General features: G+C 45.8%; 1 protein-coding gene across 3 annotated transcripts in view; it reads right to left on the reverse strand.

Annotated features, from left to right (window-relative positions):
* Positions 1–977: 977 nt before the first annotated feature.
* The window catches only part of DNASE2B (deoxyribonuclease 2 beta), a 78,495-nt gene continuing 63,722 nt past the window's right edge, over positions 978–15,750 (reverse strand). For 2 of the 3 annotated variants that reach the window (XM_063938966.1, XM_063938964.1), the window contains one exon: positions 978–2,247. In XM_063938966.1, coding sequence (XP_063795036.1) covers positions 1,871–2,247 — 377 coding nt within the window. In that variant the 3' untranslated portion in view covers positions 978–1,870. The remainder of the gene's footprint in view (positions 2,248–15,750) is intronic. The other variant, XM_063938965.1, reaches the window with a different exon arrangement.

The raw sequence follows: 15,750 nt of genomic DNA on the forward strand, positions 1-15,750 counted from the left end.
GCTTCACCCCTGGCCCTTGGGTGGCTGGAGGGGGGGACCCCTTGATTTAAGCGGTCCCCACTCCTCCAGGGTACCCCGGCCAGGGGTGACGTTGGGGGAGGGGGGGAGTAATGCCACGGCCGCAGGGACCAATATAAAAGTGTCCCCGGGCTGTGGCATCTCTCCAGATAGTGAAGCTCGGTGCTGGTTTAAAAAATACGGGGGACCCCTACATCTTTTGTCCCCCGTACATTTTGCACCAGGACCGGAGGCAGAGCCCGGTGCTGGTTGTATAAATATGGGGGGACCCTACGCAATTTCCCCCCCTGTATTTTTACAACCAGGACCGGCTTAAAGAGCCCGAGGCTGGTTACACATAGGAGGGGGGACCCCACGCAATTTTTTTCTTTGATTTTTAACACTTTCACACTTCTCATAATGTACACAATGAAGCCCTGCATGAATCTCACAGATCCGGACGGGATTCATTGTGTTATGTCCGGCAGTGTTTTACTAATCAGTCCCGTAAAACACTACCCGATAATACGAATCACATCCACATCGGAAAAAAAATAGAAAACTCGGCAGCTTGGTAAATTACCGTAGATGGATTCAAAAAGTTGCAGTAAAATACGACCGATAAAATTTGAGATCAAACTCCCTAAAAATCGGCACAAACACGAATATTAGTAAATATACCCCATGATGTGTAATCAGTAGGTACCAGCCCAATAAGAAAACTATGGCGATAATGGGGCAGATGTATTTAGCCTGGAGAAGTGATAAACCAGTGATAATGCACCAGCCAATCAGCTCCAATATGCAAATTGACAGTTAGGAGCTGACTGGCTGGTGCGTTATCACCTTGCACTTATCACTGGTTTATCACTTCTCCAGGCTTAATACATCTGCCCCAATATTGTATCTTCCCAAACACTCCATATAACCTACTCATGTTTCCTATGCACATGTACAGAAGATCATATTTTGTATGACATTTTATTTCATCTCAATAAAACAATCTATTTACAAAATTCATTATTAAATGGCCATAAAATAGATTAGCATGACATACATATAATGAATCTAACCCCTCAATTCCTCCCTGTCCTGATCACATTGCTCAAAATCATGAAGTTTCTATAAGTATATTCTGACTCTATCTCTTAATTCAGCCTCTAGCCACCAAAGGGTTGTCAGTAATATTTATCAGTCACAAATAATGATCCAGGGTTTATAGTTGTAGGCTCAAGGGAAAGCCATTGTGGGTCTGTATGTGTCACGTAGTGCAGCTACACCATAACACGGATCACGCTGCAGGTGCTGGCAGAATAATCTGCGCCACAGGACTCGGCTTGTTCTGCCGCTGCGTAATGTCAGAGGCAAGTGTGATTTGAGCTGATCGCTGCGCTGGACGCACAAAACATCCGGAAAGCAGCGCCAGTGGGGTTGCTGAATACCAGCGCATTTTTGGGATTGAGGTGGAAGATGGTTCCCTTGGAGTAAACCAATGTCCCCCCAGATTATATAAAAATAATTCATAACAATTATTCCATATTACAAAATCTTGCATGCCTATTGCTGTGGGTTATGTCTACTCACCCTAACATATGTAATTATTTGTATAGCGCCACCATATAATACATATAATATGGTATAATATAATACAGCGCTGTACCGGTCAGATTTACATATACAGCCCCGGCTCATTGGAGCTTACATTCTAAATTCTCTACCACAGGCTAGGGTCCATTTCTGTTAACAGCCAATGAACCCACCAGTATGTGGCTGGAGTGTGGGAGGGAAACAACACACGGGGAGAGCACATACAAACTCCACACAGACAGGGCCCAGGTGCTTCATACCAGTATGCCCAATTACATGCCTGTTGTTAATGACTGTAAGTACTGTCATCAGTATACACTGTGCTGTTTTGGCATGCTTTGTAATATGCCACCATGCCGCTAAACGCCCTGTAGATAACCGCGTTCTGCGTACAGATAAAGCCTCCGCTCCTCCATTTCTGCGCCGGGTATCGGTTCAAGTCTCCAATGCACGTCCACGCATCTTCACCCAGCTTGGACACGCACCACTTGGAGTGATCGTACAAGGAGTAGAAGGAGATCTTCGGCAGGGCAAGCCTTTTTATGTTGTAGACGTGCCGCGGCAGGGAACAGTTGGATGGGAGCTCCATTCCCGCAGGCTGCCACGTCTCCGATAACAGATCCGAGCCCAGCTTCTGAGCTATCCAAGCTGCATAGATATCTGCTGGAGAAGCACAAGGAGGAAGGTGTAAGAGGGAGAGTACCTCCACGTAACATGAAGGGGTCTATGGGGAATTGGACATTATGCATCTTTAGTATTTGTGTAGAATATACATTTACGTACCACACACAAGAAACACACCTGTGTCCATACGTAGATTCGGGGCCTAATTCAGACCTGATCGCTGTTGTGTGAATTTGCAGAGGTCTGCGATCGGATAGTCGTCGCCCAGACGGAGTGAAAACCCGCCCCGTGCAAGTCTGTGTACGGCTTGTGAAAATCTCGGCGTTCGCTGGTCAGCTGCAAATCCGTTCACGACTCACTCACCATGGAATGATTTTTCCAGTCTGTGTGCGCAGGCCAGGACTTACTTCTACAGTGCAATAGAATCAGGCTGATCGGGGCCGGAGCATAAGAGCGAAGAGCAGGAGCAGAGCATTGTGTCCTCATGGAGAGGTCATTTTGTGAGGTATGACATAGGTATGAGCACTGGGTCAGTATTAGGGTACAGCACAGGTGATGGTAATCATACGGTAAGAGGGAAGTGCAGGAGCAGAGCATTGTGTTCTCCTGGAGAGATCATGTTGGGAGGTATGACATAGGTATGAGCACTGGGTCAGTATTAGGGTACAGCACAGGTGATGGTAATCATACAGTAAGAAGGAAGAGCAGGAGCAGAGCATTGTGTCCCTCCTGGAGCGGGTCATGTTGGGAGGTATGACATAGGTATGAGCACTGGGTCAGTATTAGGGTACAGCACAGGTGATGGTAATCATACAGTAAGAGGGAAGTGCAGGAGCAGAACATTGTGTCCTCCTGGAGAGGTCATGTTGGGAGGTATGACATAGGTATGAGCACTGGGTCAGTATTAGGGTACAGCACAGGTGATGGTAATCATACAGTAAGAGGGAAGTGCAGGAGCAGAGCATTGTGTCCTCCTGGAGAGGGTCATGTTGGGAGGTATGACATAGGTATGAGCACTGGGTCAGTATTAGGGTACAGCACAGGTGATGGTAATCATACAGTAAGAGGGCAGAGCAGGAGCAGAGCATTGTGTCCTCCTGGAGAGGGTCATGTTGGGAGGTATGACATAGGTATGAGCACTGGGTCAGTATTAGGGTACAGCACAGGTGATGGTAATCATACAGTAAGAGGGAAGAGCAGGAGCAGAGCATTGTGTCCTCCTGGAGAGGGTCATGTTGGGAGGTATGACATAGGTATGAGCACTGGGTCAGTATTAGGGTACAGCACAGGTGATGGTAATCATACAGTAAGAGGGAATAGCAGGAGCAGAGCATTGTGTCCTCCTGGAGAGGGTCATGTTGGGAGGTATGACATAGGTATGAGCACTGGGTCAGTATTAGGGTACAGCACTGGTGATGGTAATCATACAGTAAGAGGGAAGAGCAGGAGCAGAGCATTGTGACCTCCTGGAGAGGGTCATGTTGGGAGGTATGACATAGGTATGAGCACTGGGTCAGTATTAGGGTACAGCACAGGTGATGGTAATCATACAGTAAGAGAGAAGAGCAGGAGCAGAGCATTGTGTCCTCCTGGAGAGGTCATTTTGTGAGGTATGACATAGGTATGAGCACTGGGTCAGTATTAGGGTACAGCACAGGTGATGGTAATCATACAGTAAGAGGGAGGAGCAGGAGCAGAGCATTGTGTCCTCCTGGAGAGGGTCATGTTGGGAGGTATGACATAGGTATGAGCACTGGGTCAGTATTAGGGTACAGCACAGGTGATGGTAATCATACAGTAAGAAGGAAGAGCAGGAGCAGAGCATTGTGTCCTCCTGGAGAGGTCATGTTGGGAGGTATGACATTGGTATGAGCACTGGGTCAGTATTAGGGTACAGCACAGGTGATGGTAATCATACAGTAAGAGGGTAGTGCAGGAGCAGAGCATTGTGTCCTCCTGGAGAGGGTCATGTTGGGAGGTAGGACATAGGTATGAGCACTGGGTCAGTATTAGGGTACAGCACAGGTTATGGTAATCATACAGTAAGAAGGAAGTGCAGGAGCAGAGCATTGTGTCCTCCTGGAGAGGTCATGTTGGGAGGTATGACATAGGTATGAGCACTGGGTCAGTATTAGGGTACAGCACAGGTGATGGTAATCATACAGTAAGAGGGGAGTGCAGGAGCAGAGCATTGTGTCCTCCTGGAGAGGGTCATGTTGGGAGGTAGGACATAGGTATGAGCACTGGGTCAGTATTAGGGTACAGCACAGGTGATGGTAATCATACAGTAAGAGGGAAGTGCAGGAGCAGAGCATTGTGTCCTCCTGGAGAGGTCATGTTGGGAGGTATGACATAGGTATGAGCACTGGGTCAGTATTAGGGTACAGCACAGGTGATGGTAATCATACAGTAAGAAGGAAGAGCAGGAGCAGACCATTGTGTCCTCCTGGAGAGGTCATGTTGGGAGGTATGACATAGGTATGAGCACTGGGTCAGTATTAGGGTACAGCACAGGTGATGGTAATCATACAGTAAGAGGGAAGAGCAGGAGCAGAGCATTGTGTCCTCCTGGAGAGGGTCATGTTGGGAGGTATGACATAGGTATGAGCACTGGGTCAGTATTGGGGTACAGCACAGGTGATGGTAATCATACAGTAAGAGGGAAGAGCAGGAACAGAGCATTGTGTCCTCCTGGAGAGGTCATGTTGGGAGGTATGACATAGGTATGAGCACTGGGTCAGTATTAGGGTACAGCACAGGTGATGGTAATCATACAGTAAGAGGGAAGAGCAGGAGCAGAGCATTGTGTCCTCCTGGAGAGGTCATGTTGGGAGGTAAGACATAGGTATGAGCACTGGGTCAGTATTAGGGTACAGCACAGGTGATGGTAATCATACAGTAAGAGGGAAGAGCAGGAGCAGAGCATTGTGTCCTGGAGAGGTCATGTTGGGAGGTATGACATAGGTATGAGCACTGGGTCAGTATTAGGGTACAGCACAGGTGATGGTAATCATACAGTAAGAGGGAAGTGCAGGAGCAGAGCATTGTGTCCTCCTGGAGAGGGTCATGTTGGGAGGTATGACATAGGTATGAGCACTTGGTCAGTATTAGGGTACAGCACAGGTGATGGTAATCATACAGTAAGAGGGAAGAGCAGGAGCAGAGCATTGTGTCCTCCTGGAGAAATCATGTTGGGAGGTATGACATAGGTATAAGCACTGGGTCAGTATTAGGGTACAGCACAGGTGATGGTAATCATACAGTAAGAGGGAAGTAAGGGAGCAGAGCATTGTGTCCTCCTGGAGAGGTCATGTTGGGAGGTATGACATAGGTATGAGCACTGGGTCAGTATTAGGGTACAGCACAGGTGATGGTAATCATACAGTAAGAGGGAAGAGCAGGAGCAGAGCATTGTGTCCTCCTGGAGAGGTCATGTTGGGAGGTATGACATAGGTATGAGCACTGGGTCAGTATTAGGGTACAGCACAGGTGATGGTAATCATACAGTAAGAGGGAAGAGCAGGAGCAGAGCATTGTGTCCTGGAGAGGTCATGTTGGGAGGTATGACATAGGTATGAGCACTGGGTCAGTATTAGGGTACAGCACAGGTGATGGTAATCATACAGTAAGAGGGAAGTGCAGGAGCAGAGCATTGTGTCCTCCTGGAGAGGGTCATGTTGGGAGGTATGACATAGGTATGAGCACTTGGTCAGTATTAGGGTACAGCACAGGTGATGGTAATCATACAGTAAGAGGGAAGAGCAGGAGCAGAGCATTGTGTCCTCCTGGAGAAATCATGTTGGGAGGTATGACATAGGTATAAGCACTGGGTCAGTATTAGGGTACAGCACAGGTGATGGTAATCATACAGTAAGAGGGAAGTAAGGGAGCAGAGCATTGTGTCCTCCTGGAGAGGTCATGTTGGGAGGTATGACATAGGTATGAGCACTGGGTCAGTATTAGGGTACAGCACAGGTGATGGTAATCATACAGTAAGAGGGAAGAGCAGGAGCAGAGCATTGTGTCCTCCTGGAGAGGTCATGTTGGGAGGTATGACATAGGTATGAGCACTGGGTCAGTATTAGGGTACAGCACAGGTGATGGTAATCATACAGTAAGAGGGAAGAGCAGGAGCAGAGCATTGTGTCCTCCTGGAGAGGGTCATGTTGGGAGGTATGACATAGGTATGAGCACTGGGTCAGTATTGGGGTACAGCACAGGTGATGGTAATCATACAGTAAGAGGGAATAGCAGGAACAGAGCATTGTGTCCTCCTGGAGAGGTCATGTTGGGAGGTATGACATAGGTATGAGCACTGGGTCAGTATTAGGGTACAGCACAGGTGATGGTAATCATACAGTAAGAGGGAAGAGCAGGAGCAGAGCATTGTGTCCTGGAGAGGTCATGTTGGGAGGTATGACATAGGTATGAGCACTGGGTCAGTATTAGGGTACAGCACAGGTGATGGTAATCATACAGTAAGAGGGAAGTGCAGGAGCAGAGCATTGTGTCCTCCTGGAGAGGGTCATGTTGGGAGGTATGACATAGGTATGAGCACTTGGTCAGTATTAGGGTACAGCACAGGTGATGGTAATCATACAGTAAGAGGGAAGAGCAGGAGCAGAGCATTGTGTCCTCCTGGAGAAATCATGTTGGGAGGTATGACATAGGTATAAGCACTGGGTCAGTATTAGGGTACAGCACAGGTGATGGTAATCATACAGTAAGAGGGAAGTAAGGGAGCAGAGCATTGTGTCCTCCTGGAGAGGTCATGTTGGGAGGTATGACATAGGTATGAGCACTGGGTCAGTATTAGGTACAGCACAGGTGATGGTAATCATACAGTAAGAGGGAAGTGCAGGAGCAGAGCATTGTGTCCTCCTGGAGAGGTCATGTTGGGAGTTATACAGCTGCCAAGATTTGTTGAGACACCCACTGGCAGCGCCTGAAATCCGGTATGGAAGGTATAAAATGTATGGAAGTTACTGAAAGTATAAAAGGTATAGAAGGTACAATATGGGAGATATACAAAGTATGAAAGGTATAGAAGGAATGAAAGTTACAGAAGGTATAAAAGGTATAGAATATATAAAAGGGATGGAAGGTATAGGCGGTCTGGAGAGTAAAGAAGGTATGGAAGATATAGAAGGTATGGAAGGTATAGAAGCTATGGAAGGTATGGAAGATATAGAAGGTATAGAATGTATGGAAGATATGGAAGGTATAGATGGTATGGAAGATATAGATGGTATGGAAGATATGGAAGAAGATATGGAAGGTATAGAAGGTATGGAAGATATAGAAGGTATGGAAGATATAGAAGGTATAGCAGGTATAGAAGATATAGCAGGTATAGAAGGTATGGATGGTATAAATGGTATGGATGTGTCAAAGTCAGAAAAATATCCCTATACACGCTGCCATATTTGCACCTCACGCTGGTCCGCGCTGCGCATGCGTGCGCTTTCCCGTGATAGCGCATACCCGCTGATGCGTGCACCCGCTCACATCGGTATGCGTATTTACGGTAAAGAGTATGTAGTCGTAGCGTGCGACCCAATCGTTACATATTTTCACAATTAATGTAGTTTGTAGACCATGGTCCCTTTGATAGATTCTGAAAGTTTGGTTAATATGGAATGTCCCTGAACGGAGGAATCCCTCTTTGTATTGTGCTAAGGGTCTAACAGGAATCATACAGCAGTGTTTGGTACCCATCGGAAGAGTATTTAATTAACAATATTCCGGTGTTGGTTTGGAGCGTATTAATCGCTCGTGCGGATAGTTATGGACATAAGAAGTTTATGTCCATTTCTATTATTTACTCATACTCAGGTATGCGGCGGGAAACCTAGTTTCCCACCCACCTGAGCTGTTTGAAATCGTCACAGCCCACCTGTATGAATCACCCTATGACCTTTTGTTATAGTGCGAAGCCGAATTCCTGCGTCCAATGGACAATGAGGTTGTAGGGACCATTAGATTGCATTGTGTGAGTAGCATAAAAGACGGGCCTGTGGCATCCGGCTTTCACTTCTCATCAAACGGTTCTCATTGCTGATAATCGGGAAGCTGGATGTCCAGAGGCGCATGCGATCATACCCTTTGTGCGTAAGTTTTTCTCCGTAATCATATTGTCTTACTGTGAGCCAATCTCTCTCTCTCTCCGTCTCTCTCTCTCTCTCTCTCCCTTCTCTTTCTCTCGTATCTCCCATTGACTAATATTGTATTGTATTAGATCAGCATAGTATTGTATTGTATTTCTTGTATAGTTATTCGGTTAGGAAGTCTCTGTTATATTGTAGTGTATCATTTGTACTGTGATTCTTTTTGCAAGTATAATAGTTATAATACAGATAATAGGCTTTGGACCCTAAACAGGTATCTGTGTATTTTTCTCATAGTGTTAAGTGTTCACTTGAGCGTCGGTGACGCTCAAGCAGCTTTGCAGTTAGTCAGGTTACACAAGGTTGCACTTACACCCTGTATTCACATTAAGGTATTCTGTGTATTTCATTGATAAAAGGTTTAGACATAAAGGTATAGCGTTGTGAGCGTCTGCGCCGCTGGTGATCTCCTCGTGGTCTCGAGCGTCCGCTACGCCATAGCGAATCATTACTCTAGTCATCACCAATAACGTGCTGTCCTGTGATCACTGGGCCGTGAGCGAACGTGACGCTTGAGCGTCTCGCCTACGGCTAAGCGATCGTTACGCAACTAGCGTACCCTTACGGTACTTCTTAAGTAAACAGCGTACTGTGTTCTTAGACTTCATTAAGGGTTGTTTATACGACAAAGGAATATAGTAATTGTCAATTGGGGGACTCGTCCTGTCCTTCTCATATCTGCACTAGGTAGATCAGCAGACATTATCCCCCAGCAAAGGGTGGGAGGTTGTCTCGCAGTGCTGACGGGATAAGCGTCTGCTTCACTTAGATAAAGAGTGCTGAAGGAATCCGGGAACCGGAAGTAAGAACAAAACGCTTGTGTCTTTTAAAACTGTTTATTTCTCTTCTGTCTTGCGTATACACGCACGCATACATATATATCTGCATTTCTTTTTCAATTTCGTATATCACTATTCCTGTTTGCCAATTTTTATAGTTGATAGAAAGTGCTAAAAAAAAAAAGATTTGCTGTTATTTCATAGTAGAGGTAATAGTTAAAGTATAGACCAACACACGGCTTGTCTGGGAGATAAGGCAGTCAGTGTGGTGTGCGGTAGATGATCAGGGATCATCTACATTGATAAAAGTAGAAATTGTGTTACGGTGGATCTTTTGTTTTGCGTACACGTGTCTCTAACAAAGACTAGCGTACGCAATCCAAAGGCAGACGCACGCAGCGTACATTACGCAACGTAGCGTCCGGTTACGCCCACGTAGCTCAAGTTGTGATAAGGCGATAAGTAACGCAAAGGCGATAAGTAACGCACAGCGGTAGATAACGCGACGCGGTAAATAACACAAATCTATTTTTGGAAAATTTGAAATTTAGTTTAACAGATCCTGCTCCTAATTGGTAACACAGCTGGGCTAAAGAAAATTTCTGCGCAGAAATAGATATAGAAACGAAAGTGTACATGTGTTGAGTGAGTGTGTTTTTATTACATAAGTTTATATAACTTAGAGGTTGAACCAAAAAGAAATCGGGTAGGACATACGTGTAAGTGACATATACGGTGGCTAAGGAGGCATCCTTGGTTAAATAAAATATGAGCATTAGAGTATAGCGGACCAGTATACAAGACCAGGAGGTCAGACCAGGAGGTCGTACAGAACAAGACCAGGAGGTCATAAGGAGACAAAGAAGGTCCGCTATAAAGGTACAAGAAGCACAACCCCGGGGGTTGGTGCTAAAACCCATATAGGCCATTGGAAGCTCTGGCTGAAGGAATTCGCAGCCGCAATTTTCGATTCCATTGATCTCTCAGTACATAACAGGTAGTGCTTATGTACTGAACGATTGTACCGCACGTAATTGTGTGCAGTAGTTAGTAATCTGACCTAATACCATTAGAGTAAAGTGGTCACAAACGCTATTTGTACATTCTGACGTGATTTGTGTAATTTTTTATTTTTAAAGGGAAGTTCGCTGGTCACTCAGGAACTATCTAACAACCCCACCTTTACTGGAAAGAGTAAGTGTCCTGCGGGTAACCCTCGTATGTTCCAGTAAACAGAAGGTTTCTGGTAGGGCCCTGTATCGAGTACGCCAGCACCATATCGGTGTGATCAGGTCGTATTGGTCGAGGTGGGCGAGTGAGTGGGGTACTCGGTAAACCGCCACCGCCGGCCTATTGTGAATAATTTGGTTTGCTGTAAGGGTTCGCTGAAGACCGTGATATAAAGATCAAAGGAGTAGTAAGCAACACCTGCAGATTATGGGGGCCAATTGTTCAGGTAGGGGGCGATCAACCTCGGTTCGGGTTGATTCAGAGAACCGACCAGTCGGGTCGGCAAGATACATCATGTGTGAAAAATACGGAAGTCACACAGAGGTTTTATGTGATGAATGGGAGAGAATGACTGTACAAGACAGGGAGAAATTCCCAAGAATAGGTAGCTTCAGTCCAGAAGTGTTACAAAATTTAAGGAGGAGGATATGTCTCATAAAATCAACAAAGAGACGAATTCAGCATCATGATTATTTACAGTTGTGGCAACAGGAAGGTGAGATACAGAGAGGTTTGGCTCTGGCGGCGGGATCTGGGGCAGCCAGGAAACTGATAGCAGGAGAGAAGTTGGTTACGGAGAGAAACGCACTGGGTTGTAAAACACAAACACTTAGTAACCCTGTAAATGTTAATGATGTTAACCAAGTAACTCATGCAAGTATTAACCCGTGCAAGTTGTACCCTGTTTTGAACTTTCCTCAGGAGTGTGATCAAGAAGACGATCCAGCAACAATTTCAGCTCTCTCTCTAGCGGCCACCATAGCAGAGACCACAGTAGGCACAGCAACACCCACGAGATTAGCGAAAGCCCCTAGCGGAGGGATAGGTGAGGTCGTGTCAACGGGTAAGTACGGCACCATGCATTATACTGAAACAATTTCACCACAAGTTGTAGAATCTACACAGAATGAGGTTGTTAGAGTTAACCCTGTTAGAGTAATAGCAGTTCCCAATGGGAAAACAGATGTATCAGGAGCCACTCCCATAAGGAACATTGCCATGTACACTCCATTTTCCCGAATGGAATTAAGAACAATAGTGTCTGAATTTCCTGACCCCAGGAAAGACTTAGTTGCTAGCCAAAAATACATCAGGGATCTAGGTAACACTGTAGAACCCAACAACAAGGATTGGCAGATACTGCTAAGAGCTTGTTTACCTTCAAATGTTGACTCAGTTCAATTCTTAGCTGATTGTGGACTAGATAAAGATGTACCACTTTCAGATGTGTACAACAAAGATAACGTAAAAAGGATAAATTTACAGCTAAAGGAGTATTTCCCAGCCGTTGTTAAATGGAACAAAATATTCTCCATTAGACAAAAAGAGTCCGAAACGGCAACAGAATATTTTCATCGGGCACTATTAGAAATGGCAAAGTACACTGGAATAGAAGACATTAGGACCAACCCAAACCACCAAGAAGTAGCAGTATCTGTACTGATGGATGGTTTAAAGGAAACATTAAAGACTAGGGTTCAGACCACGCAACCATGTTGGCGAGGTCTGTCGGTGTCCACATTAAGAGAGGCTGCTATTGATCACGACAGAAACATCACTAGACACAGGGAGTCGCAAAGTGATAAGTTGATGTCAGTAAGTATACAGGCGCTGACCACAAGGCAGCCTGCGTATGTACCACCGAATCCTGTGGGTAAGTCAAGTGTAATAACATGTTTTTCTTGTAACAAACAGGGACACTATGCACGAGACTGTAGAACAAAGAGTGTACAAAGATCTTTTCAACCCCCTAGACAACGACACGACACACGACATTGGGAGCAGGGTCCACAGAGGCGGAGTTTTGAGCCACATACAGGGGAGACAAAAAGATACCCCCCGAACAGAGATTGGCATGCCTCTGGTAGTTCCCAGCTAACTCCCCCACAAGTAGTTGCTGCCAACGGGATTCAGGGAGGTCAGCATACCCAATAGGGGTGTGGCCATACCTGTAATCTGCAGCCAGTGAAATTGATTGCCAGTCTTGGAAGTGAACCAGAGATTGCAATCAATGTAGCTGGTAAAACCTTAAACTTTCTTGTAGACACAGGGGCGGCCAAGTCAGTGATAAATTCGACAGTGGGCATGAGGACCACTGGTAGGACAGTTCCAGCCATGGGAGTAACAGGAGTAGTCCAGCACTACCCTGTTAGCAAACCAGCCGAGATTACAATAGGGCCTTTGCATACCAAGCATTCGTTTTTGCTAGCTGCATCGGCACCAACCAATCTCCTGGGAAGAGACTTACTATGTAAAATGGGTTGCGTCATTTATTGTACTCCTGAAGGTGTATTCTTGGACATTCCTGAGAATCACGCTCAGGAAGTACGAGACATGTTAGACTCCCCATCAAAATTAATGTCACATCCCATTATGACAAATAGGAATCCATCCCAAATAGAAGAGATGACATCTCAGATACCAGAGTCACTTTGGACAAAAGATGGACAGGACACTGGATTAATGGCAAACGTAGCTCCAGTAGTTGTACAAGTAAAAGATGGTAGGATAGCTCCAAAAATCCCACAGTATCCTCTGAAGCCAGAGGTGGAGTTAGGAGTTTTCCCAGTAATAGAGCGCTTGCTACAACAGGGCATTCTAGTAAGAACGTCCAGCACAGCAAATAGTCCCATCTTCCCTGTTAAAAAGAGTGGGGGGAGGGGTTACAGGCTAGTGCAGGATCTAAGGGGGATTAACAAAATAGTTGAGAGTCAGTTCCCCGTAGTGCCAAATCCAGCTGTCATCCTAATGCAAATTCCTCCCACTGCCAAATTTTTCACTGTTATTGACCTCTGCTCCGCATTCTTTTCGGTACCTCTGCACCCTGACAGCCAATATTTGTTCGCATTCACATACAGAGGAGTCCAATACACGTGGACTCGGTTACCCCAAGGTTTCATAGATAGTCCAAGTATATTTTCTCAGGCTTTGCATGATTGTTTACAGTCTTTCCAACCGGAGAGTGGATCAGTATTGATACAGTATGTAGATGATTTACTACTGTGTTCAGATTCGCTGGAAGCTTCCCTGAAGGATACGAAACAGCTCCTGTTTCATCTTTCAGACACAGGACATAAGGTTTCCAAAGACAAGTTGCAATTATGCCAACCTAAGGTAAAATATTTGGGACACTGTCTAACACAAGGACTGAGACACCTGACCGCTGATAGAATCCAAGCCATTAGAGACATGACACTGCCACAAACCCAGCAACAGATCAGGACGTTTTTAGGAATGTGTGGGTATTGCCGTAATTGGATCCCAGGGTTTTCCATATTGGCGTTACCTTTGCAGGAAATGGTCTCCTCAAACAAACCTGATAGGATCTCGCATACAGACGAATCCGAAACAGCATTTGAGAGACTCAAACAGTGCCTAACGCAGGCGCCAGCACTAGGTATGCCAGACTATGGGAAACCCTTTGAACTATACGGAACAGAAAGTGCTGGTTGCGCAGCAGGTGTACTAACCCAAAAACACGGTGATGCCAGCAGGCCAGTTGCATACTACAGCGCTCAGCTAGACACGGTAGCGCGATCCCTTCCCACATGCTTGCGTAGCGTTGCGGCGATAGCATTGCTAGTGACAAAAAGCGAAGATGTCGTGCTAGGCCACAACCTCACAATCCATACACCACATGCAGTATCTGCCTTATTGAATTCTGCCCAAACCAGACACGTCTCATCAGCAAGGTTTACAAGATGGGAATTGGCATTAATGGCCCCAGTAAACATCACCATAAGGAGATGCAGCGCATTAAATCCTGCAACATTTCTCCCAGGTGTGCCTGGTCAGACACAAAGGGTGGAAGGTGAGAGTGATGGGGAAGGAGGATTTAATACAAAGGAAGATGCACATGATTGTATGGAATATTTGACCCAAAATTTTACCGCAAGGCCTGACATCAGTGACAATCCACTGGAAGATGCAGAACTCACGTTCTACACTGACGGTAGTTGTCATAGACAGTCAGACTCGGGAGACTTGTGTACTGGATACGCAGTCGTAGATGACCAAGACACCATAGAAGCGGAACCGCTAGGTCCACCTCACTCAGCCCAGGTTGCTGAACTGGTCGCCCTAACCAGAGCATGTGAATTGGCTAAGGGTAAGTCAGCCAATATCTACACCGATTCTAGATACGCCTTCGGGGTAGTACATGATTTCGGAGCCCTATGGCGCCTCAGAAATTTCATGACGGCAGCTGGTACACCGATAGCGCATGCAGCTTATATAAAAAGGCTTCTAACAGCGATACAGGAACCCGACAGAGTGGCTGTTATCAAATGTAAAGCACATACATATAGTCAAGACCCAGTGTCACTTGGTAACAGCCGAGCAGACGAAGCAGCTAAGCTTGCAGCTGCTACCCCCATACAGACAGACACCACACAACTGATGGTATTTAATACCATCAACACACAGAAGTTGTGTGAGATGCAGAATTTGTGTTCCACACAGGAAAGAGCAGTCTGGAAGGCAAAGGGATATGGCCAGGAGTCCTCAGGGCTCTGGACGGATGGACATGGTAAACCAGTGGCCCCCAGAGCATATCTTCCATGTCTGGCTGAAGCAGCTCATGGGTTGACTCATCTAGGCAAGGAGGGAATGTGCAAATTGGTAAGAGCATACTGGTGCGCCCCAGGATTCTCCTCTCATGCGGGTAAAAGAGCAATGTCATGCCTTACCTGTCTGAGAAAGAATATTGGAAAAGCAATACCTACAGAACCATCCCATATCCCACCTACCGGCGGCCCTTTCCAGGTAATACAAATTGACTTCATTCAATTACCCCCATGTCGAAATTTGAAATATGTACTTGTTTGTATAGATGTTTTCTCGAATTGGGTCGAAGCATTTCCAGCAGCTACAAATACCGCTATGTTTACAGCTAAGAAAATTGTGCAGGAATTTGTATGTAGATATGGTATCCCTAGAATCATTGAAAGTGATAGGGGTACCCATTTTACCGGTGATGTCTTTCAAGGAATGTGTAAATTAATGGGTATTGATAGCAAGCTGCACACTCCGTACCGTCCACAGGCGAGTGCGAAGGTCGAAAGAGTGAACAGCACTATTAAAAATAAATTGAGTAAAGTAATGGCAGAGACAGGATTGACGTGGCCAGAAGCTTTACCCATTGTTTTGTATAGCATCAGAACCACTCCCAGGTCCCCTCTTAACCTGTCCCCTTTTGAAATTCTGTTTGGTCGACAACCGCATGTCATGATTAACCCTCAGGATGATTTGAAATGTAACAATGAAGTAACTGTAAAATACTTGATTAACATGAGTAAGCAGTTGAGGAATCAAAATGATAATCTGAAGTTGGTGATTCCTGATTTACCAGATAGTAATTGTCATGA

This window comes from Pseudophryne corroboree, chromosome 9 (genome assembly GCF_028390025.1).
Source record: "Pseudophryne corroboree isolate aPseCor3 chromosome 9, aPseCor3.hap2, whole genome shotgun sequence".
Lineage (NCBI taxonomy): Eukaryota > Metazoa > Chordata > Amphibia > Anura > Myobatrachidae > Pseudophryne > Pseudophryne corroboree.